We start from the raw sequence: 23,395 nt of genomic DNA on the forward strand, positions 1-23,395 counted from the left end.
GAAGTATCTTTTACTGGGGCTAGAATGATGATGGCTTAGTGGTTAAGAACACTGGATGCTCTTCCAGAGGACCCAAGTTCAGTTCCCAGCACTGACAAGGTTGCTCACAACCATCTGTTACTTCAGTTTCAGATGGCTCGATGCCCATTTTTACCCTCCACAGAGGTTGCATGCATGTGGTTCATGACATACGTGCATGCAGAACAGCCACACATGCAGAAAGTAAAAAGAAATAAAAATCTTTAAAAATTAAAAATATATTATTTATCATTGTGGCTGAAATAAAGAACTCAGTGGCAGAGCACTTGGCTCCCTGGCACCGTACCAAACTCAATGCCTAAGCAGACTTGACATGTAACCTGTGTTTCCTAAGTTTTTATTTGCTGAACTTGGCAATTGGATCCCTCGATGCACAGGACTCATCTCACAGAAATCCACACCAAAGCTAACATCTGGGGAAATCTTATAAAGATGTAGTCTATAGCACAGGTGATAACTTTGTCTTTAATATAATTCATGATATTTTGACAGCCTTCAGATCCAACTCAGCTTTACGACTGCAGGCTTCACCAGCTAGACATCTCAGTGGAACAGGAGAGGCCTCGAGTACAGCAATGAACTTGAGTTTTTTCCGACGTGTTTTTCCTGAGGTTAGAAGCCATGTTCCTTGAAGTACTTGGCTCGCGCAAGGACATCATTGCAGAAATCACAGTTCAGGTCCTGGTTGCTTCGGATAAAGTTAGGACCTTTACTGTAGGCACAAAGTCCACCTGAAATTCATGTGACAGGTTAATCCTCAACACAGGACACTCAGTAGAAAGCTCAGAGTCCCTCTCCCAACTCTCTGTCAGCAGGCTATTGTGGCCTAGAAAACCCAGTATCACACTAATCTTTTACTTCCGGGCTGTGAAGCAACCAGCCAACAGTGGAACACATACCTCTCAGGTGCTGGTCGGGGGTCCAGGTTGGGAACCTAGTCTTGATCTCTTTGATGCTAGATGTCAGAGTCTGAGCTTTCTGGGAAACCCAGGCCTCACTCTTCCAAGCTGTGGGAGGGTAGAATTTTGTCTCCTAGTGGGAAGGAGGCAGAAGGAGGGCTGAGTAAGCCAGGTGGGCAGTGGTATAGGATCCTCTTCCATCTCCCCTCTGTTTTTCTCCTTTTTCCATCTCCCTGGTGCTGAAGCTACTTACACCTATGAGGAGAATTTGTATGCAAAACACTAAGACAAGTGCTGCCAGGGACTTGGAAAAGTTAGAATCCTGTGCACTGTTGATAGGAATACAAACTGGTGTGACCACCATGGACAGCAGTGTCCAGGTGCCCTCTTTCATAAATCAAAATTAGAAATCCTGTACAGTCTAGCAATGCCAGTTCTGGGTGTTTATCCAAATGAATTGTCTCAGCCTGGCTAGAGAGAGAGAGAGAGAAAGAGAGAGAGAGAGGGAGAGAGAGAGAGAGAGAGAGAGAGAGAGGATGACTTCGATGTCCTTGACAGATGAACAGAGAAAATGAGACATACACACACCATTGTTCTATTTAGCCTCAAAAAGGAAGACAATTGTATTGTGGAGTGCAGAGAATACAGATGAAACTTGAGGGTACTGTGCTAAGTGAAATAAGCCGGTCACAATGAGACAAAACGACAAGCCAACAAACTAAAGCAAATCCTGTAGGACCCCACTTACATGGGGAGTATGAAAGGTCAGATTTGTAGATGCAAAGAACACAATAGGGGTGGCCAGCGTGGCAAGTGGCTGGGCCATGTGGAGGTACAGGTTACTAAGTCTAGACTTTCCGTTGTACAGTAATGACTTTCTAGAAAATCTGAGGTCCAATTGTATTTTAAGTGAAAGCTGTTAAGAAGCTAGATCTCATTTTACACCAGAACAAACTACAGGGTTTAGGCTATGGAGGGGCAAGCATCTCGCTGATGCCCCGGTGTAACAGAGAGTGGTCACTCTGAGGCCAAGATGGTTAATGCACATAGAATCCAGTGCCGCCCTTCCTCAGTGCTGCAAACATAACTCCAAATGAACCAGGAAGGGATCCCGCCTGGATGTCAGTCCTCCCTGAAGGTGATCAGAATGTCAGCAGGGGACTCTAGCCCTTCTTGGATTCCACAGGTCACCACTTTCACAGAGACCTCATCGGACTTAGGAGAAATGGCTGAATTTAAGGGATTCTTAGTTTATCTCAGAGGAGATGGACCAATGCTTCTCACAGGAAATAGATTTAACAAACAAACAAACAATCAGGGAGGAAAATGGCAGCCATCCTAACAGCACAAGGCACCACTGGTCCATATCTCTCTCTGCCTGTGTAACTTGACAGTCGTGACTCCTCTGTGAGCCCCACTTCCTCACTGGTGACTCAACACCCCCATCCTATCAGATTATCACAAATCTGATTTGTGTCCACAAATCAAAAGGATTAGGTAGCAGAAGATAGGTTTAAACCCAACTTCATTACAGGTAGCCAAGAGAAGCCAATTCAAAGATCATCAAGGAATACATTTTCCTGAAAGCTCGAAAATGGCAGAAGGCACATAGGTGTGTCAGCAACAGTCTGAGAGGCAACCGGAAACTCCATCCTCATCTCCTCCCTGACCCCAACAGTGGCTCAGCCCCCAGAAGACTCCAGTGTAATTGGTGCAAAGGTAAAGCTCAACCTCGGAAGTAACAGGCACGAGGCACAGAGAGAAGACAGTGAGAGAGGGGTTCAATGGCCCGAGAAGCTACCAGCCATAGCTACCTTTTTACGTTATCCCATTGGCTCTTAATAATGATTCTTCTGGAATGGCACTTAGGGGGTGAAGTCAAGCCCATTGGTGAGACACTTGCTTAGCATACACAAAGTGTAACTCTAAGAACTACCAAAATCTAAATGGAATTTTATAGGTAGGGCACAAGGCCCAGTGAAGGGACCCATTCAAGGTCACAGACAGAAACTACAAAGCAAAATGCAGTCTGGGATCTTTCTCCTGAGCTAGTGCTTCACTGTGAACCCAGAAGAGTGCGCCCACAATAAAGCAGTATTCACTCTGAAGAGAAAGCGTGACTCCTGGCCCATTGGACCAGTAGCAGAAGTGTTGTGGCTCTCACAGACTCCGGGAAGAATCATTCACTCTGTGTCACTGTGTTACCAGGCCACCTAAAGTGACACCACAGTTGTGTTCCCTTGGAGCTGTGTCACAAAGCAAAAAGGACACATACTCTCTCTGTGTCTTTCCCTCTCTCTCTCTCTCTCTCTCTGTATGTATGTACATGTTCACATGGAATGGTTCATGGCATGTTGGGGAGGGGGATGTACTCAAGTATGAGCATGCCCAGGGAGGCCAAAGATCACCATGGAGCATATCCTTCAATTTATTATTGAACATGTTGCTCATCGATTCAGCTGGCTGGCCAGTGAGCTCTAGGAATCCACCTGCCTCCACCCTCCCAGCACTGAGCTTACAGACACACACTACCATGACTGGACTGTTTGCATGCGTGTTGGAGATCTGATTCCATGGGCGTTAGGTCCTTATGCTTTCCCAGGAAGAACTTTACCAACTGAGCCATTTGCTCGGCCTCGAGTCATCTTGACGGATGGAACATTACCTTTACCCTCCCGATTCCACTGCCCATGTTGCCCATGTCGATCACAAAGTTGCCTCCTGGAGACTCCCTTGACAGGACACCAGCGATCACTGCAGGATCCATACAGTATTTCTGGCCAACAAGTCTCATGGTGGGTTGATATCTCAGAAGATATGGCCTATCGACTTCAGCCAGCCGTTCAGAGGCAGGAACTCCTACAGCAAACACAGAAAGAAGGACGGGGCTGACGGTGATTCAGGCTTAGTCTTAGATTTGTGACTGAAAATCTCGAGCTTAAAACCCTGATCTCAGATTAAAGCTTTTTCTGTGAACCAGAGTCAACACCCAATGCAACTCCTGATGTTAGAGCTCTCTGTGGCCAACAGTGGCCGTGATCTGGGCTCTGATCCCTTCTGTGACAATTCTGCAGGCACAAGCACCACTGGTCCAATCCTGAGAACCTCAGAGAAGGTTTCTCAATAAAATACATGGAGCCAGAACAACAGGTCACCTTGAAAAGGAGAATGTCCTCCTGGACAATTTTGCTCACAACTGCCCATCTTTCAACCCCCCACATGATGCCAAGAAATTGTACAATAGCTGAAACTGTCAATAAGAAAGAAGAATGATGCTCGTTTACATGGGTTCACCTCCATTCTAGTTTCTTCTACAATTTAAGAAGCAACTATCACCCTATGCTATACAGTTCATAAAATCTCTGCCAAGACAGCTATCCCAGCTTCAGGAGAGCCTTGTTGAGTGCTCCTTCCTCCCACTCCTTAATGTAGGACTATGAGGAGCAGTGGGTGTCAAGAGAAAAGAGGGGACAGAGAGCTTGTTAACTACCACAATAAGTCAGGCCGTAGCGCCTTCCAATCCTGCAGGATGCTCCTGGGGTGTCCAGGACACGGATGTTTCCATAGCATCCCCAATTGCTGCTTTCAGAGGAGCCTGTGGGATTGAGAAAAGTTCAGCCTGAGAAACTGAGAATGCTGTGACTGAATCACACCAGTAACCTCGGGGAGAGCTAGAGTCCTGTCCTGTGCTTGAGTCCCCTTTGAAATTAAACCATCAGAAAAGTACCCTGGAAAAGTATCCCAGGGTGGCTTTAACTTTCACCTCCTTTTCACAGCACAAGGCGATATGCTTGAGCAGTTCTTTCTCTGCAAAACTTAAGGACTGTCTTGTTGCTCATTGGTCTGGTGAGGTATTCATGTTTGCTCTGGAGAAAGACACTTTTTTTTTTTTTTTTTTTTTTTTTGGTTTTTCGAGACAGGGTTTCTCTGTGTAGCTCTGGCTGTCCTGGAACTCACTCTGTAGACCAGGCTGGCCACGAACTCAGAAATCTGCCTGTCTCTGCCTCCCAAGTCTTGGGATTAAAGGCGTGCACCACCGCCGCCCAGCAGAAAGACACATTTTAAAGCCAGGGTCTTCTTGGTGTCCCCATACAGACCCCAAGTATAGGCATGGTCTATAAACAGGGACTGGGTTGGCTTCAGCTTCTCCTAGAACATTCTGGGCAGGGGCCAAAAGTTGCAGAGAAAATCTCTCTCTTCTGTCTCTGTCTCTGTCTCTCTCTCTTGATATCTGCTGCTGTAATTCTAGACATCACTGAAGGAGAGGCATTGCTTTAATTAATACTTGACTAATTAATTAATGTTTTTGAGACAGGCTTGTGATGGTTTGTGTATGCTTGGCCCAGGAAGTGGCACTATTAGGAGGTGTGGCCTTGGTGGAATATGTATGTCACTGTGGGCATGGGCTTTAAGACCTTCTTGCTAGCTGCCTGGAAGTCTTCTCCGAGCTGCCTTTGGAACAAAAGGTGGAACTCTCAGCTCCCCCAGCCTCACATCTGCCTGGATGCTGCCATGCTTCCCACCTTGATGATAATGGACTGAATCTCTGAACCAGTAAACCAGCCTCAATTAAAATGTCCTTTATAAGAATTGTCTTGGTCACTGTGTCTGTTCACAGAAGTAAAACCCTAAGACAAGCCTTCGAGCAGCCCAGGTTGTCAACTGTGTTGTCAGGGATTATCCTGAAACAATGGTTTTCCTGCCCCGACTGCCCAAGTACTGGGGTTGCAGGAGTGTAATAAGCAGCAAAGCCCAGGAATCCTCCTGTCAGTAAAAATTAAGGAGGCATCCTTTTAAAGTCTTAGCCAGTACAGGTCTGTCTCCATGACTGCTGACAAATGTCCTCCATGTGGCAGTAGATTGTCCCATTGCCCTCAGCCTTGCCATCCTCTCCCTAACCACACTACACCACTCTCATGGTTCCTTATATCTCTGAGGCTTAGCGCCTTGTGGCAACTTTAAAATATTGGTTGAACCAATAAGCACATATACAGTAAATAGTAAATAAATAAATATTTCAAATAAAAGGCAAGGATTTTCATTGTTTGTCCTAGCTACAACCAACATTAGAGCCAAAGCTGAAATTCAAAGCTTGTGACTATGTGCCTACCAGATCCGTCGTGTCTGGATTCTCTTAGGGCTGCTTCCTTACTTGAATGTTGTTAGTCATAGAGGGAACACCCTAGTCTCCCTTTGGAAAGATCTAGTCTCTAAATAGATTCATTATTATGGTGTTTGATGGTGATCTTTATTGCCATGTTGATGGAGATTTACGGTCACCCTGGAAGCAAATCCTTCACGTGTCTGTGGGGGATTATCTGGATCAGGTAAATTGAGCTGGGAAGGCCTATCCTGTATGTGGGTGTTAGCATTTCATGGATGCTGTCCTAGGCTGAATCAAAAGAAGAAAATGAGCCAAGCAGCCCCATCCATCTCTCCTCTTCCTGATGACAGAGGTTATATGACCAGCCATATCAAGATGCCACCCTCTTCCTGTGGAAAGCTTCCCATGATGGTCTATAGTCTCAAACTAGGATCCAAATTTAGCCCTTCCTGTTTAAAATTGCTTTTGTTGGGTACTCTGTCCCAGCAATGAGCAAAGCAACACTATGGTGGTAAGAGTTTTATAGCAGCGATGAGCAGTTATCAGTGGTGAATATTTAAAGACTGGTTTCAAGCAATGTGATTGCAAGTGCATAGAGATTGTAGGGAACTACTGCTTATCAGTAGTTATTCCTAACCCCAGGATTTATCAGACATTTTAGGAGGCGAATAATGCTTTCATTTTAGTTATATAAATGGAAGGTATAGCATTGCCTTTTCATGCCTTTTCTGTTCGTTTCCAAGTTATTTGGGAAAATGAAAACACACTCACCAGTCAGGGCCAGGAGGCCCAGAAGCAACCACAATGGAGACATGTCAGGTATCGGGTTCTTCGGCACCTGAAATGCTTTCAAAATTAAAATCAGCTTGAAGGTATATAACACCCATCATCGTCATGACAACACACTATTTCTGTATGTGAATGGAGTGAGTTCTCCCCATGTCCAAAGTGGAAAGTGAGTGGTTTGGGTCGTGATGAAGACGAGAAATTTGGACAGGTACACTGTTTAGCCTTTTAGTTAGTTCACAGCATGCTACAAATCTGTAATCTTAGCATTCATGGGGCAGGGCAGGAGGATTTTCAATTCAGTGCCAGCATGGACTACATAATGGGGCCCTGTTTTATTTTAAAAAAAAAAAGAGGAGGGAGAGAAGAAAGAGGAAGACAGAGATGCTGGGTGCTAATGTTTTTGAAAGCCAAGATAAGGTGTATATGGGGACGCATGCCCATCATTCCCAAGGTAGGAGAAGTACTGCAAGTTCCAGACTAGCCTGGGGTATACAGTAAGACTTTGCGGGGGGAGGGGGGAAACAAAGCTGAAATGCTTTGATTCTCAGCACTGAGAAACATGACATGACTCAGGGTGCTGAAAAGCAATTTCCATTATCCAGAGGTGGGGAGAAGCAGAATTTTGTGTTGATGGTTTCCTTGATTTGGGTTCTTTTCTCTTTAGATTGAAAAGAAGAACACAGCTTCCTCTGTGCTTTGGAATACACCCCAAGTCTTTACTTTGGATGATAGAAGGAAGAGGAAGACTTGTCCTATTGCTCTGCTCCTTGTTCTGAGGAATCCCAGACACACTGGGTCCCATTGAACTGTGTTCCCCAGAACCCAGGGACCTGTTGTTGTTACACATACACACACACACACACACACACACACACACTACACACTCACATACAACTCCCTCTCCCTCTGCCCCCCTACCCTCTCTTCCCCCTCCCTTCCTTCTTCCTCCCCTCCCCCCTCCAAGTTATTTATTTGATAGTGGGACAGAATCCAGGTCCTCCTACATGCTAGGAAAACACTGTTACTAGGTTACACCCTAATCCCTCTTCTAAGTTTATTCATATAGATGGGTTCTTCTATACAACCAGGATGAGATGTTCCCAGGTGGAGAGGCATTCTTGGCTTCTGTCTTTATAAACTGAGGGAGTATGTGGCCCTATAGCAAGTCATGCTTTCTGCTTATTTTTCCTATAGCATGGAGATGCTCTGTCTGGTTGCCCTTGACTCAGCAGAAGATGTCATGTTCAGTGATCAGAGATGTTGAGGAACTTCTAGTGTTAGCTGTAACTGCTCAGATTTCTTCCCTCCATGGAAACCATGTATCCTGAGGAATGAATGTAAGATCAGACAGGTAATCTCCAAAAGGAACCAGAAAAAGAGCCTCTAAGGTACAAAAAGAATGTTCAAGGCCTCAGAAAGGCAGGTCTTTCTCCTACTTTGTTTCTGTTGCTGTATTCAATCCCATTACCAAGAACAACATGGAAAAGAAAGGGTGTACTTCATCTCACAGCTTAAAGTCCATCATTAAGGGAAACTGGAACTCAAACAGGGCAGAACTCCAGCATGGCAGGAACTTAAAACAGAAACATGAAGGAACGCTGCCTCCTGGATTTCTCTGAAGCACACCTTTCTTAAACAGTCCAGGACCACCTGCCTAGTGTAATAGCACCACCCACAGTGGGCTGGGCCTCTCACATCAATCATTAATCAGGACATGCCTCTCCAGCCACGCCCACAGGCTAATCTGCTGGACTGAGCTCCGCACATCTTCAGCTGAGGCTGCCTCTTCCTAGGTGTGTTAAGTTGGTAACCAAGATAGCTGTCAGCTTTACAGAGGAATCTCACTGGCTTTCTCCCTGGAGCATTTCTTTTCTTTTCTTTCTTTTTTTTTTTTCTCCCTGGAGCTGTCTTTTTGTAAAAACTGATTTTCCAGGAAAGGAAGAGGCTTCCTACAGGAAACCCAAGAGGAAAGACATAGCTTTCATTGCAACACGAGAGTTACCTTATTTTCCAAATATGGAGCTAAGTATCTGTGTTGTACAAGCCCTTGTCTGAGTCTATGTAAACACAGTTATTTAGCAACACAAAGTCACTTCCTGGCGCCTCCTATGGTCAGTTATGAAGAGCAATTATTTTCAGTTGTATCAGGTCATAGCAAAAAGTGACAATGGGCTTTCTTGTATGGATAGACAAAGTAGTCCGTTCATAAACAGCACGCAGAGTGACTCAGACTTCTTGGCCCCGTTTGTCCAGGTGTCAAAAGCACTCTATATTTAAAAACTGAGTCATCTCGGGGAGTGCCCATTGGTCACACGTGACTCATTTGTTAGTCCTCCTCCCCACACTTGAAGCCATTTTTAAAATGTCAGCCAAGGTAAGTATGGTACCTGATGTCCATCACAGTATCTACCATGACACTGTTCTCCCAATCTGAAGAGCTAAAGGGTAAAGGCAGCAAGAAAGTATCAAGCTGAAGTGACAGACCACCTTTGGAACAAACACTGGAGAATTCCAGGAGGCTAGTTCATGCTCTTCATGGCCTCTGACAGGACATCTTCTTCTCCCTGTTTCCCCCCACATTGAGCATTCTGTAATTCCCAAAGCGTTGTATCAACTTGTGATGGATAAAGGAACTCTGGGGGTGGAGGTGGGTTTTCCCCTTTAAATTAGAAGCTGAACATTAAAGCTTTGAACCTCGATCAGAAACCTTTGTCCTGGCTTCATCTCTTCCCGCCCTCCTGTCCCTTCTTCCATTCCCAGCCTCTCTTTCAGGTGAACCCGGTCGACTGTGGCCGATGGCCCCCAACACCCCCACATTGAGCATTCTGTAATTCCCAAAGCGTTGTATCGACTTGTGATGGATAAAGACCATGTCTTCTTCAGCTCTCAACAATTTGGGGTGGGAAGTAGAAATGAAGGTCTTTGGTATTTATAGTTCCTCACCAGAGAGCAAGCTACGTCCTTGCAGGCCTCCAGTCAGCCTGGAAATATGTTGTATCAGCACCCTGGTGTCTGAGAGATGCATGTGGCCCTGCCTCATCATGGCCCCGCCTCATCATGGCCCCGCCTCATCATGACCCCGCCTCATCATGACCCCGCCTCATCATGACCCCGCCTCATCATGACCCCGCCTCATCATGGCCTGTAAGAACTGAGAACTGTGCTATGTAGCTCATTAGCCATGGCCCCTCACTGCAAGCCTGGTTGTTGCCCTTGCTTTGTGGCTAACTCCCTTCTCCATCTTCCATCTGGTTGGGCTGATGGGCCACACCAGCATCCTCTCTCACTCTCGTCCTCCTGATACTCTTCTACTCCTCACTTATTACATATGGTAAAGACCCTGTCCACTGCCTTTCCGGAGGCTTTGTGCCAATGGAGCTTAAATCAAAATGGCAGTATTGATGACAGTCATAAACATAAAATGCTTCTGCCACTACAGTCGCATGCCTAGAGAAATGAAATCTGCTTTGTAGACCACAGTGTAAGACAGCAACATCCCAGACCTTTGCTCGCTTCTGCTTTGATCTGGCCTAGTATTAGACACATAGTTCAGGCTACAGTGTTCCTGCTTCTGCCTAGAGAGTACAGAGGTTACAGATGTGAGCTACCATGTCCAGTTTGATTTTGTGAGACAGGGTCTTGCCTTGTAACTCAGGCTGCCCTGGAACTGGAGCTCCCCTTGCTTCCCCCTCCCCAGTGACTGCTGGGATGGCAGGTGTGTGCCTATGTATCATTTAACCTGTGTCTGTTCATAGACTGCATTTTCCCATGGCCTGTGATCACATGCACTTGTTGAGTTTGGGTTATGAGCCACCAACACCAGCTAGGAAAATAGAGAAGGTTTGAGAAGGTCTTTTCCTTCCTTGTTGGAAAATTCATAATCTCTTCCTTTACTGTGGAGACTATCTGAAGGGGGCATCTTCTGCTGTGTACCTCCATTCTTGCTCTTTCTCATTTTGCCAGCGTTAAGAAATCCTGGAAGACCATTGTCCTTGTGTGAGCCCAGGAATATTTCCTTCTGAACAAATATCTAATAAAAAAAGATTCTGGCTTCCTCCATCGTAGAATCTTAAAATACATCTGTCTTTTAACAGTAATAGCCAAGACTTAAACTGTTAGATACACTGCCCTCAGCTCTTTCCCAGCTTCCAAGAAAAGCAGGGCTCTTCTATACACACACACACACACACACACACACACACACACACACCCTGCCCCCAACACACCACACGTGCTTGTCTGGGTCAGCGTTTCGTCCACAAGATTGAAAGCGGGAAAAGACAGGCTTGCCACTTGGCAAGGTACCAAAACTTTAGTCCTTCAGCCTTGAAAGAACAAAAAAGACATTTTCTTTGATCTATTGCCAGCAGAGAGAGGGCAGGAGGCACACAGTTCTGCAAGCTTCCCCTCAGCAGCCTGAGGAAGTCAGTAATCTTTCAGGGACTCCAACTCAGCCATGATTCATGGCTTTGAGACATAGAGAAGCTTTTCAGGACTAGACAGTATGAAGCGGTGTTGCTGGATTTAAGGGAAATATTTTAATATCGTCCCTAAGCATAAGGGTAAGGAAAGACAGGCACTCGGGAAGAAAATAAGACATATCTAAGTGTAAATATTCACTTCCCCCAGGAGAATAGCAAAAATTGAAACATATCCAGCTATGGGTTCCTTGAGGGGGAGTTACAATTAATCATTTTAAGGTTATCTATATATGCCCTTTTGGGGTGCTCTCAAGTTATATCTCAGAAGTGGTTAACACCCCATTTTTCCTTTCTTCCGATAAATGAGATTATGAGGTGGCTCTGGAAAAGGCTTGGGTGGAATTATAATCTGATTGGTGAAGCCAGAAGCCACTAGGGTTACCCAAGGCATTTAGGACATCTTTCTACTAGTTGAAGTTTCTGGTGAGATTTCTAGAAATCTCATGAGGTTTGATAGCTGGGAAGGGAGCGAAGCAGTTGTTGACTGTGCTGACGAGAGACCTCAACCAGACTCTGAAGTGAGGGATCATGTCTCTCTCTTGTCATGGCCCATAGTTTCCCCCATCTTTCTCTATGGGCCCAGTATTGCTGTTAGTGTTAAATGAGCACATATTTCTGTCTTGCTGTTCATGGTCTTAATCATGTGCACATATTCAAAAGAAGCCCTTCCCGTGCGCTGGGAGAACTATAAGTCTGTCTAATGATTGTAAGCAAATAGGAAGAGCTATTCTATCATCTTACTTTTCTAAAATAGTCTTTTCTTGCAAGATCCTTAAGTTTCATTTGGTTCAATCTTATTTACTCAGAAGCAACAACACAATCATTATCAATTGATTAGCATATCCTGGATGTTTCAGTCTAAATAAATAAGTCTAGGGTCGGTTAATCATCATTCGATTAGCATGTCCTGGAATTTTCATTCCAAGGAAACTCAGTGCAAGTCCAGGGTCAGTTCCCACTCACCTGTCTTCAGTCAGCTCCTCTTCTTAGAGACGGTGAGCACCCGGCACTTTATATAGGGTCTCATCTTGCTTCCTCTTCTTAAAAGTGTTGACCTCATCTTATTATAAGATTTATAGCTAAATCTCATAAATATAGTAATAATCATAATAATTACAAATACTTTGAACTCATATAGGGATTTATTCAAGAATGTCCTGGCATTCTGCACCCATCAACCAATTAGCTCTCTACCACACCTCGGAGGACAAATCCTAATTGCAGGTTCTTGACGGAATGCACAGGTCCAACATCTGTCTTTATTCACTCCCATTTATTGGTGTGCTGTCATGTAAGGAACCAAGAGAGGGAGGGATGGAGAAAGAGAGAGAGGAGGAAAATGAGGCAGGAAAAGACAGAGAAGAGGGAGAAAAGGCTGAAAGAGGAAAGGAAGGAAGGATGGGAGGGAGGGAGAGAGGGAGGAAGGGAAGAAAGAGAGGGAGAAAGGGAGAGAGGAAAGGAAGGCGGAAGAAGAAGTGAGAGAGGAAGGGGGAGAAAGGGAGGAAAGAAGGGAGGGAGAAATGAAGGGAAAAGGAAGGAGGAAGGAAGGGGAAAATGGAGAGAGGGAGGGAGGAAATTTGATTTTCATAAACTCCTAGTCCATACTTGTGACTTCCTGTTGAGGAGTTTACAGTTCAGCATCCCCAGCTCAGAACCTGAGGATTCGGATTCTGTTGTTCTTACCCATGGCTGAAATAGTTTGAGTCTAAGCTCCAGCAACAGGAAAGGAGGTGAGCTACAGGGGGCAGAGAAGCAGAAGAGAACAAGAGGAACCACAGGTAGATAAGACATAGTTCCTCCACCAGCATGCAGACTGTTGAGCAGGCAGACAGCAGCAAACACCCTGGCACATACCAACATGTAGTTCAGCACAGAGGCCATACGTACATGGTAGACACACAGGCTTACAGACACACACAAGCAGACTGGTGAAGATGAGGGAGGTCTCTGACTTCAAAGCCATTTTTCTACAGATTTACACAAAAGTGGCGTTCTCCCAGGAATAGTTACAAAACTGATTGTATTACTGTTTACTTTGGGATTCCCTGGACATGACGTCTAGTGTCAGCTTTTTGTTTTCTGGCTCACAGCCCCCATGTCCAGTGTTAGCCATCTTGGTCTATGCCAGATATTCTTATCAGTACCATGTTTCCTACATTCTTGTTGGTTTTTTTGTTTTTCCGAGACACAGGGTTTTTCTGTGTAACAGCCCTGGCTGTCCCGGAATTTGCTTTGTAGACCAGGCTGGCCTCGAACTCAGAGATCTACATGTCTCTGCTCCCTGAGCACTGGGATTAAAGGCATGTGCCACCATGCCCGGGTATATTCTACCCACTTTAAACAACAATTGCTTTATGAGAGCAGACCCATAAGGGTGTTGTCTGGGCCCATAGTCCACAGTAGCAGTAAAGAGAATATTTAGTTTTCTAGGCTTTCTGTCTGTCTGTGATAAAGTACCCTGACCCAAAGCAACCTGGAAAGGAAAGAGACTGGAGGTGCAGCAGGAACTAGAGCAGAGTGGATAGATCTCTGGCTTGTTCCTCAATCATGCTCAGCAACCTTTCTTAGATAGCGTACGAGCCTAGGGATGACACTGCCCACAGTGAGGTAGGCCCTGGGCCATCACACATTAATCACTAATCAAGATAATCCCTCACAGATAAAGCCACAAGCCAATCCCATCTGGATAATCCCTCATCTGAGATCCTCTCAGACCACTCCAGGCTATGTCAGATTAACAGATGAAGCTGTTGGGGACAGACGGCAGAGCCATAGGCTGGGATACTGTGAAGGATATAGACTCAACAGATGAAGGTGCTGGGGACAGATGGCAGAGCCACAGGCTGGGACACTGTGAAGGATATAGACTCAAAGGTCTGGCTTTCCTGAACTCTTACATCCAAGAAGGGAATATAAGACTTTCTGGTTCCTCCTCATCATTGGGGCCAAGAAAGGTAGGGGATCAGGTACCTCTGTGAAAATCATATCCTGGATAGGATCTAGGGCCTTTTCTCTATTTTGTTCAGGAACAGCAACTAGGACACATAAGCAATAAAAATTTTTATTACAGTGTGGGGAAATTTAGGAATTCCCTGGCCCCAGCTACAAAGGTGCCACATCATCAGCACCAATGGCATGCTGGCGTCCTGGAAATGTGTCTCTGGTCAGTAGCCAGCATGTTGCCTGGCAACAGCTCCACAGAAATGATGCCCGTCTGTATCTCCAGGTTTGTTCGGTTCTTGGCCAACTCTTTTGTGTATAGCCTTCCTTTCGAAGATCTAGATTATAACTAAAAATTTCTGTCCCTAGACAAAGAGAGGAACCCAGATGCCCAGTGTGTGGAGGCCGGTATGGCAAAGAAACTGTGGCTTAGTGACATGGGCTGTAGTTCCAGCTACTGGGACGGGGAAGGCAGGAGTATGGCTTCAGCTCAGAAGTTTGAAGGCAGTCTGAGCAACGTGGTGAGGCCCTACCTCAAAAGTGAATAAAAGAGAGAGAGAGAGAGAGAAAGAGAGAGAGAGAGAGAGAGAGGAGGAAAGAAGAGGAGAGGAGAGGAGGGGAGGGGAGGGAACAAGAGAGGGGAGAGAGATAGTGAGGGAATGGAAGAGGAGAGGAGGAGAAGGGAGGGGAGAAGAGGGAGGTGAGAGGAGGAGGGAGAGAGGGGAGGGGAGGGGGAAGAGAGAAGGGAAGTGAAGGGGAGGTGAGGGAAGGGGAGGGGTGGGAAGGGAAGGGAGAAAAGGGAACTGTTTAGTGTGGTAGCACACGCCTATAATCTCAGCACTTAGTGGGTGCAGAAGTAATAAGATTGCATGTTTTGGCTAACTTGGGCTGCACACCAAGTAACTACCTTAAAATAGCTTGAAAGACACTTGCTTCTCCTAGACTTAGGTGAGACTAACTAGAAATAGCTCAAGATATTCCCTGGCTCAGTCTGGAACCAGGTTGGGACAGGGGAGGGCTTCCCACTTCCTACCCCACCTGCTGCATGTTTGTTACCTCACAGACCCAAGCTCTCCTCAGCTTGAGTTTATGCCACAAATGGGTTAGGTCTTCTTACTCTTGCCTTACTCTGGGTTCTGCACGGTGCTTGCCCACAGCCTACCCTACTGTGCCTAAACTTTTGTAGAAAATTACTTTGGGGAACCTCAAACAGAATTGTCCCATACACCACAATTCCCCCAAAAAGCTTCCTAGAAGAGATGTGCTTTTCTGTGTCTCCAAAGCATTGGGAAGCATCTGCTCCTACTCATGCCTTCTACTCTGTAAAGTCTCAGTCTCCTCCTCCTCCTCCTCCTCCTCCTCCTCCTCCTCCTCCTCCTCCTCTTCCTCCTCCTCACAGTTTTCTCGACTCCTGGCACAGCACTTGGGATCCCTAAGTCTGCAGAAATAGAGTACATGTCACACCTTTCTGCTGTATGCAGCTCAAGGCATCTATTGCCTACGCTACTCCAACAAATGAACAAATACACTCGTCCCCCCTTTTTCTTTTTTGAACAAGGTCTCACTCTGTATCACTCTGTAGCTCTGTTTGGCCTGGAATTCACTCTGTAGAGCAGGCTGGCCTCAAACTCACAGAGATCCTCCTGTCTCTGCCTCCTGAGTGCTGGGGTCCAACACGTGTGTTACTACACCCAGCAGTAGCCCCTCGGTAACTATTCATTTACTAGGGTGACGGCTGAGGAAGTAAATTCCTGGGACTCGGGTGTGGCTGTCTGTCAGAGCTTCACCTCCCATGGATTCCCAGGGGCATTTGGCTCTCTCATTCTGGAAAATCCCTTTATCCAGGTGATTTCTGGACTCTTCATCTTTAGTCTTCTGCCACACTCTGACCTCTATCTGACTTTAGTCCCGAGAAGAGCTGTCATTTATGACTAAGAGAAACTCAGTCTTAAGAACTCTGTTTCTCAGCAATGACTTCCAACTGCTTGCCCACTGTTATCTGGGTTCCTTAATCCCAAGAGCCCCAGGAACCCGGAATGGACATTCTCCATACAACCTGCTAGGCACTCTACAGAAAAACAATTGTCATATTCTCAGTTTATAAGATCTCTGGCTGTTAGCTGGTTTTGAGATGGGCAAGATGAAAGAGACTCATTACAGGCCTAGCAAAAGGCCAAGTGAAGAGATGTTTGCTGGACTAGGAGAAGAAGACAGAGAGGAGATGTGCCAGCTGTTCATGTTAGAAATGGAATTGACTTAGAGGGGTGGACTAAGCCAACCTTGGTGGTGAACGCCTATAATCCCAGTACTCGGGAGGCAGATGCAGGCAGCTCTCTGTGAGTTTGAGGCCAGCTTGGTCTACATAGGGAGACCCTGTCTTAAAAAAGAAATAAATAATTTTAAAGAGGGGGTAGGACTGGATGCCAAGGATAGAAAGAAGAGGCCACAAACATCTGGGAGGATGGTGCCTATCCTGAAATTCTGTAGACAGAGCAGATTTGTGAAAGACTAAAGAGCGAGCCTTAGACACTAATACTTTGCTGAGGGTTTCTGGGTCTGAGATTGTCCTTCATTTTCAAGCCTCTTGCAATATAAGTGAATGCCACAAGAGTAGCCACATAGCAACATGACCTTGCCTACTTGGTCACGGCATCTCACCCATCAAGGATGAGATGATGATTTGAGCCCTGGTGACACCACAGCAACAAATTGTTGAACTGACATGTGGATCTTATTATATCTACTGGTAACTGAGAAAAGAGATTAGCAACCTGTGGCCCCAAGCCCCCCATCTGCTTTGTAAATAAAAATGTCTTGAACTACTAATAGGGCCGTTTACATTGGCAGCGTCTGCTGTTGGCTTTGATGCTACAACAGTGTAGGTAAGACCAGTTATGACAGATCAACCAGGTGGCCCTCCAGCATATCCAAAGCTTTAAGAAAAACCTCTGGCTTAAGATCTGGCATCTCCATTTGGCCCAAGGCATAGTAACAATAAAGAAGAGGCTGGAGAGAAAGATGAAGCAGTCTCTCACAGAGAAGAAGCAAGAGGGCAATCTTGATGGCACTCAACCCAAAAAATCTCCAAGGCCTTGAAATCCAACCATATTCCCATCCTCATACTCGGTTGAGACAAAGCAATTGTTTTCTACTAAATTTGTATTAGGACAATGTCATTTGCAGTTAAAGGACACATTATCTGATTTATCTATTTCTTATTTACCCATTATTGATCTGCACTTCTTTTATTCATTCAGACATTTCATGGATGGCTTACTTTGTACTGGGAGTGATGCTGGAGATGGCTGAGAGAGCAGGGAATCAGATGACTGTAGTCCCTGACTATATAAAGCTAACACCTCAATATAATGAGTTGGGTTTGCAGTTTTGTGGAAAACAGCTATGTAAAGACAGTACTCGCAGCTCAGAAGTGAGGTTTAGGTCAGATACTATAAATTTGAGAGTCATTGCTATGTAAAGGGATTTAAAGACAAGGAAACAGAAGGCATTGCCTAGGGATATCAAGGGAGAAGTGAAGTATAGTGTGAACAGGCCCTGGAGAGCTCCCAGCGTGGTGTGAACAGTGGAGAGCTCCCAGCGTGGTGTGTGTGAGCAGCCACAGAAACTCCCAGCATTTCAAGATTTTGTGAAGGATACTGAGTAAAGGAGAACAGGAAAGAGAAAGCCCAGGAGTATGAAGTCCAGGACATCAGTCTAAGAGCCAGAAGGACTATAATGTATTATTTGTCAAGTGCTGGTGAGCAGAGAGGGAATTGAAAAGAGACCATTGTATTCAGCTGGGTGGAGGTCACTTGTTGAGCAGGCAAGAACAATTTTGAAACAGGAACATCCAGATTTGTTTTGTTACCAGAAACTAAAAGCTTGACTTAATCTGACTTCAACACTAAGGAAGGCTTCTTGGGCTGGCAAGTTGTCTTCTAACCCCTGTGGTGTGTGCCTGCAGTAGGGATACATGCATACACACACTAAATAAATGATTGAAAATTAGATTTCTTAACTCGGCCAGCAGGAAGTCAGAGGCAGGATGAGTTTCAGGGATAATTTGGCTCAGCAGTTCAACAGTGTCGTAAGGGACCTGGGATCTTGTCACTCCAGTCATTTCTTGAGTGTCAGCCTCAGGACAAGGTGCTCTCTTTGTCAACCTGTCACCTAGGATGGCTTCCCATGGCTTCCAGGTTCACACGTCCTCGTTTCAATCCAAGAGAGAAAGAAATGACCATCTTAGACATTTTCAGAAATAGCGAGTACATAACTTTCCTACAAAGGTCCAGCCAACCCTGTCTCATGGCAGACTGGCACCAGTTGAGTCAGTGTCCATGCCTTGTTGCTTACACACAACCGAGATAGCTAACTAGGGAATGTGATACCATGATAGGAAGACTTGGGTTTAGAGCCTAGCAAGAAAGGGGTCTAAAATGAAGTCAGATACCCCCAGGACACCTGAACCCTATGCCAAGGACAAGCTAAAGATACATGAAGCAAATGGGAGAAGGCAAAATCTTCAACAGAGGTGAAGCACTGAAGACGACCTTTGAAGAGCCTCGGCTGTCTGAGAAACAGACAGATAGTGACAGAGACATAGAGGCCAAGTATCTTAGCATTTGTTTTTACTAGATCACCTCCGAACAGATGGGACCCACCCAGCAGCCAAGGTTAAATAAAATGCACCAAACAGAGCAAGCTGTGTGTGACCCTGAGAAGGTGTGGACTTCTGAGATCCTGCTGGGAGTTGGCTTTTACTGGGAAAGGGGACTGAGGGCTGGGTGGCCTTGGGTGATTTTCACTGACTTGAGCTCAGACTTTGAAAGGAGAGATGCTCTTATCTCAGGGGCTGTGTGAGAGTTAGACAAGGCAATGTTTGTAAACATCTCAATGACATACATGTATATGTTGAATGTTGTATGATGTATATATACATGTGTAGATGTTGTATGTGTATGTATATGATGTATATGTATATGATGTATATATGTATGTATATGTTGTATGATATGTGTGTATGTATATGAGAAATATATATATATACACATATACACATAGGCTTTCTACATGCCTTCTCTTTTTCCTCCCAACTCAGATCTACTCCGCTAACTTACTTTAGGTCAGTAGCAAACATCTCACAAACATCTGGCTAAGAGTTAGGTAGGGAGTTGGGGTTAGTGAGATACTAAAGGAGAGAGAGGAGATGGAGGAAGGGTGATATTCATTCATATTTGCAAAGTATTGTCGTTGAATAAGCTGAATATTTCTTACCAAAAAACCCCCGACCTGCTGGGTGGTGGTGACGCACGCCTTTAATCCCAGCACTTGGGAGGCAGAGGCAGGCGGATTTCTGAGTTCGAGGCCAGCGTGGTCTACAGAGTGAGTTCCAGGACAGCCAGGGCTACACAGAGAAACCCTGTCTCGAAAAACAAAACAAAACAAAGCAAAAAAACACCAACCAACCAACCAAACAAACAAACAAAAACACCAAACCATCAACGAAGTCCCTGTGGAGTTCTTGGAGGTGGCAATTAAAGCCATCCTGCTGACCGGACACTGACTGCCCAGAGAAGAATGCTGTGGGTGGCGTCCTTACAGATAAAGGAAGGCCCAAGGTGTCATTTATCCGTCAGCCACTTCCGGCTTGACTGGCTCCTGAGCAATCTGACCGCAGATGCCAGGAAGAAAACTGAAGGATAGAAGCTCGGAAGGAAAAACAGAGAATCTGGACACCACTAACTCGCTTTGCTTTTTCTGTGGAAATCGCTGGGCTTCATTACGTACTTGATTTCCTTTCGATGGAACAAAAACAAGCCAAAACTTAGAGAAAGCAAATGGAAGCAGAGCCCCTTTCTATACAGCTTGTCAGACTCGGCCGAAGAGCTTTCCGTGAGGGATGCTTGGAAATCGGGTCCTTGAGGGTCGTGGTTTTAGAGTGTGATGCTCTTATTAATACCTTTTTCAAGATTCATTTTATTTTTAATGATTTGTTCACATTTGTTGTGTGTGGGTTTGTTCCTAGAGTGGAGGCAAAGGCCGGGAGGCATCAAGTCCCTTGGAACTGGAGTTACAGGCTACAGGTGGTGGTGAGCTGACTGGTGAGGGTTCTGGGAACTGAACTTGGGTCCACTGCAGGAGCCATCTCTGCAGGCTCAGTACGCTCTGGTGAGATGTGCCGTTGACTGCTCTGTAGAGACTTGAGTGTTTCCAGTCCCGTGTGGCCTTTTGTGTTACACATGTCGGAGTCCAGGAATGCTCCTGGTGGCATTTTTATAAGCGGCTGCTGCTTGGGACAGATGCTACGTGTGCTCTAGTAACGTCTCCTGGGGGAAAGTGTGTCAGCTCTTCCTGCCCTTCCCTGAGGCTCTTTTTAGACACAGGTTTAGGGACCAGTGAGCTAGCTTACAGCTTTGCCAGGAAGAGTCAGTGTGAGCAGTGTGGTGAGCACTCACTGGCTCATGGCAGGCTGTGCGTGCTTCTGACAGGCAGATCAGGAGGCTTTCTGTTCCCATACTTTGGAAAGACCTGGTTGGTGTTTTCTGAGAACAAAGGAGGGAACAATCTGACCTGATGTGCATGTCTATCCTTTGGACCTATTGGTGGGGGCTCGATGGCCATATGATTTTCAGTTTCCCGTGTCTCAAACACAGAAATGATGGATTAGTGTGTGTGTGTGTGTGTGTGTGTGTGTGTGTGTGGTGTGTGTGTGGGGGGGGGTGTGTGTGGGGGGTGTGTGTGTGGGGTGTGTGTGTGTGTGTGTGGTGTGTGTGTGTGTGTATTTACATGCACGCAGATGTCACAGAACACACAAGTAGGTCAGAGGAAAACCAGGGAGTCAGCTCTCCTTCCACCATGAGGGCCCCAGGGATTGAATTCCAATCACCATCAAGCTTGGCAGCCAGCACCTTCCTCAGCTGAGGTGCCCTACCAGCCGAAATTGATGAATTTTTTTCTTAATTTTTTTTTTAACATAAAAACCTAAATGTGACCAGCAATTGTCATTGGAAAATATCACAGTTCCTCATTTTCAATAAAGTCAATGAAGGAAGTTGTAACCAAAATCCTAAAGAAGTGTCTGATTACTAAAAATGGTCACAAATTACTAAAAATTGTCTTGATTTTCCATGGGTTACTGAAAAGGTAGTTAAAAGTTTGCTTCTTTTCCTATGAGTAGTTTCTGGGAAAGAAATAGACCAGTCGCTCTGTGCAAGAAAGTCACTGCCAAACTGTTGCTGTCTCTTTCTTTTCTTGTTTTCTTGTTTTCTTTTTCATTTTATTTTTAATTTAAGACAGAATTTTTCTGTGTAGCCCTGGCTGTCCTGGACTCCCTTTGTAGACCAGGCTGGCCTCGAACTCAGAAATCTGCCTGCCTCTGCCTCCCAAGTGCTGGGATTAAAGGCGTGTGCCACCACTGCCCGGCCTGTGTTGCTTTCTTAATAATCAAGTCTTAGTTCATTGATTGGTTCTGTAATATTTTTTGTTTGTTTGTTTGTTTGTTTTTATCCCTTTGCTGGGAAAACTTCTGTTCTTTCTGTTTGAGGCAAGGTCTCACTGTGTAGTTCAGGCTAGCCTCAACTTTGCCACCTTCCTACTTCAGCTTCCCACATACTATGATTACACGTCTGAGCTACCGGGTCTGGCTGCATCTCAGCATCTTGGTGACATTTGTGCAGACCCCATGTGTTTAAAAGCAGTAATTACAGCTTGTGAGTACCTCTATGGGTCCAGGCATATGTACCTTCTGCTGGCTTCTCTCTTATATTTAATGAATTCTCCAGGGAAATACTTTTCAGTAGTTAAAGAAGCTAAAATTATATGGACTTGAATTATTTATTCCTTATGGAGAATGCCTATGAGTTAAGGCTAGTTGTTGCTTTAGATATCTTCTGGTTTACATGTAGAAATAATAGATCAAGCAACTAACTGGCCAAACCAATGTTATGGATGTATTTTAAATTCATATTGACTATCATCTACACATATGTGTACACTAATAAATGAAGGAAAACACCAAACCAATGTGACAGAAATGCAATAAAAACACAGTAAATGGGGTGAGAAGCACTGTTACGCAGTGGCTGCCCACACAAGACCCGGCGTGAGAGCAAGCAGCCAAAATCCCAGCGTGGATGGAGAGGGGCTCATGTGATTCTACCTTAGTTGAAGTTATTGGCAATTGATAGTTTCTGGGGAAGGAAGAGTTAACTTTCTTCTGGGTTGCAGTCCCGGGGGGGGGGGGGGTAAACCTTCGCTCTAGTTGATGGCCCTACATCTGTACAGGCATGGGCACACTAACAAGACTTAGCAGGGGTTTTTTTTTTTGTTTTTGTTTTTTTTCTTTTTAAGAGTTACAAGAGGTTGGGAGGGGAGATGGTGGGAGAGCAGGGAAGGAACTGGAGGAAAGAAAACAGAGGTGAATTTTAACAAAGTGCATTATATGTGTTTATGAAATTATCAAATTATAAAAAAGAGATTGTAGGAAAAATAAGGCAAATAACAGCATTTACACTGGCTACGAAAAGAGATTGCAGAAAACAACCTTATCTCGGGCTGGAGAGATGGCTCAGTGGTTAAGAGCACTGACTGCACTTCCAGAGGTCCTGAGTTCAAATCCCAGCAACCACATGGTGGCTCACAACCATCTGTAATGAGATCTGATGCCCTCTTCTGGTGTGTCTGAAGACAGCTACAGTGTATTCATATATAATAAATAAATAGATAAATCTTTAAAAAAAAAAGAAAACAACCTTATCTCTTTCAAGTATTTCCTCCTGCTTTTCAAATAATGAATGGCTGACTTAGTACCCACCTTGTGCCAAGCACTGAGTTATGCAACAGGTGTAACAGTCAAATAAGATGTAGTTTCTGCCTTCAAGAAATTCCAGTCCAGGTAATGAATGGGTATTTATGCCATTTTCTAAATAGGGTTAAAACACTGGGGCCGATGTCAAACCTTCATTGTAGATAATAAAACTCCTTAGAACCCGGCTAGTAGCAAGAGCTGATGAGGAAACACTATGCAAAGTTCTTCCTTGTCTCCAGGCATGGAAGTGTGAGATGTACCCAGCAACCAATAAAGCCAGCTTTGATGCTGTGACTCATGTGCTTTGTCTAAAACACCTTAGACATGGGAACCTGTT

The 23,395-nt window shown here is 45.2% G+C and overlaps 1 protein-coding gene across 2 annotated transcripts; it reads right to left on the reverse strand.

The window, feature by feature from the left end:
• Positions 1–491: 491 nt before the first annotated feature.
• On the reverse strand, positions 492–12,298 carry Lyg1 (lysozyme g1). Of its 2 annotated transcripts, XM_028775526.1 has the most exons (6): positions 12,276–12,298; positions 6,814–6,888; positions 4,429–4,533; positions 3,604–3,797; positions 939–1,071; positions 492–770 (listed from the first exon to the last, which is right to left on the reverse strand). In XM_028775526.1, the coding sequence occupies exons 2-6, from the start codon at positions 6,854–6,856 to the stop codon at positions 652–654; spliced, it is 594 nt and encodes a 197-aa protein (XP_028631359.1). In that variant the 5' UTR covers positions 6,857–6,888; positions 12,276–12,298; the 3' UTR covers positions 492–651. The 2 variants fall into 2 exon arrangements, with proteins under 2 accessions (XP_028631359.1, XP_028631360.1); XM_028775527.1 differs by lacking the exon at positions 12,276–12,298 and having other exon boundaries at positions 652–770; positions 939–1,068; positions 3,610–3,797; positions 6,814–6,856.
• Positions 12,299–23,395: the final 11,097 nt, after the last annotated feature.

Source organism: Grammomys surdaster, unplaced genomic scaffold, assembly GCF_004785775.1.
Source record: "Grammomys surdaster isolate TR1022 unplaced genomic scaffold, NIH_TR_1.0 255, whole genome shotgun sequence".
Taxonomy (NCBI): Eukaryota; Metazoa; Chordata; class Mammalia; order Rodentia; family Muridae; genus Grammomys; species Grammomys surdaster.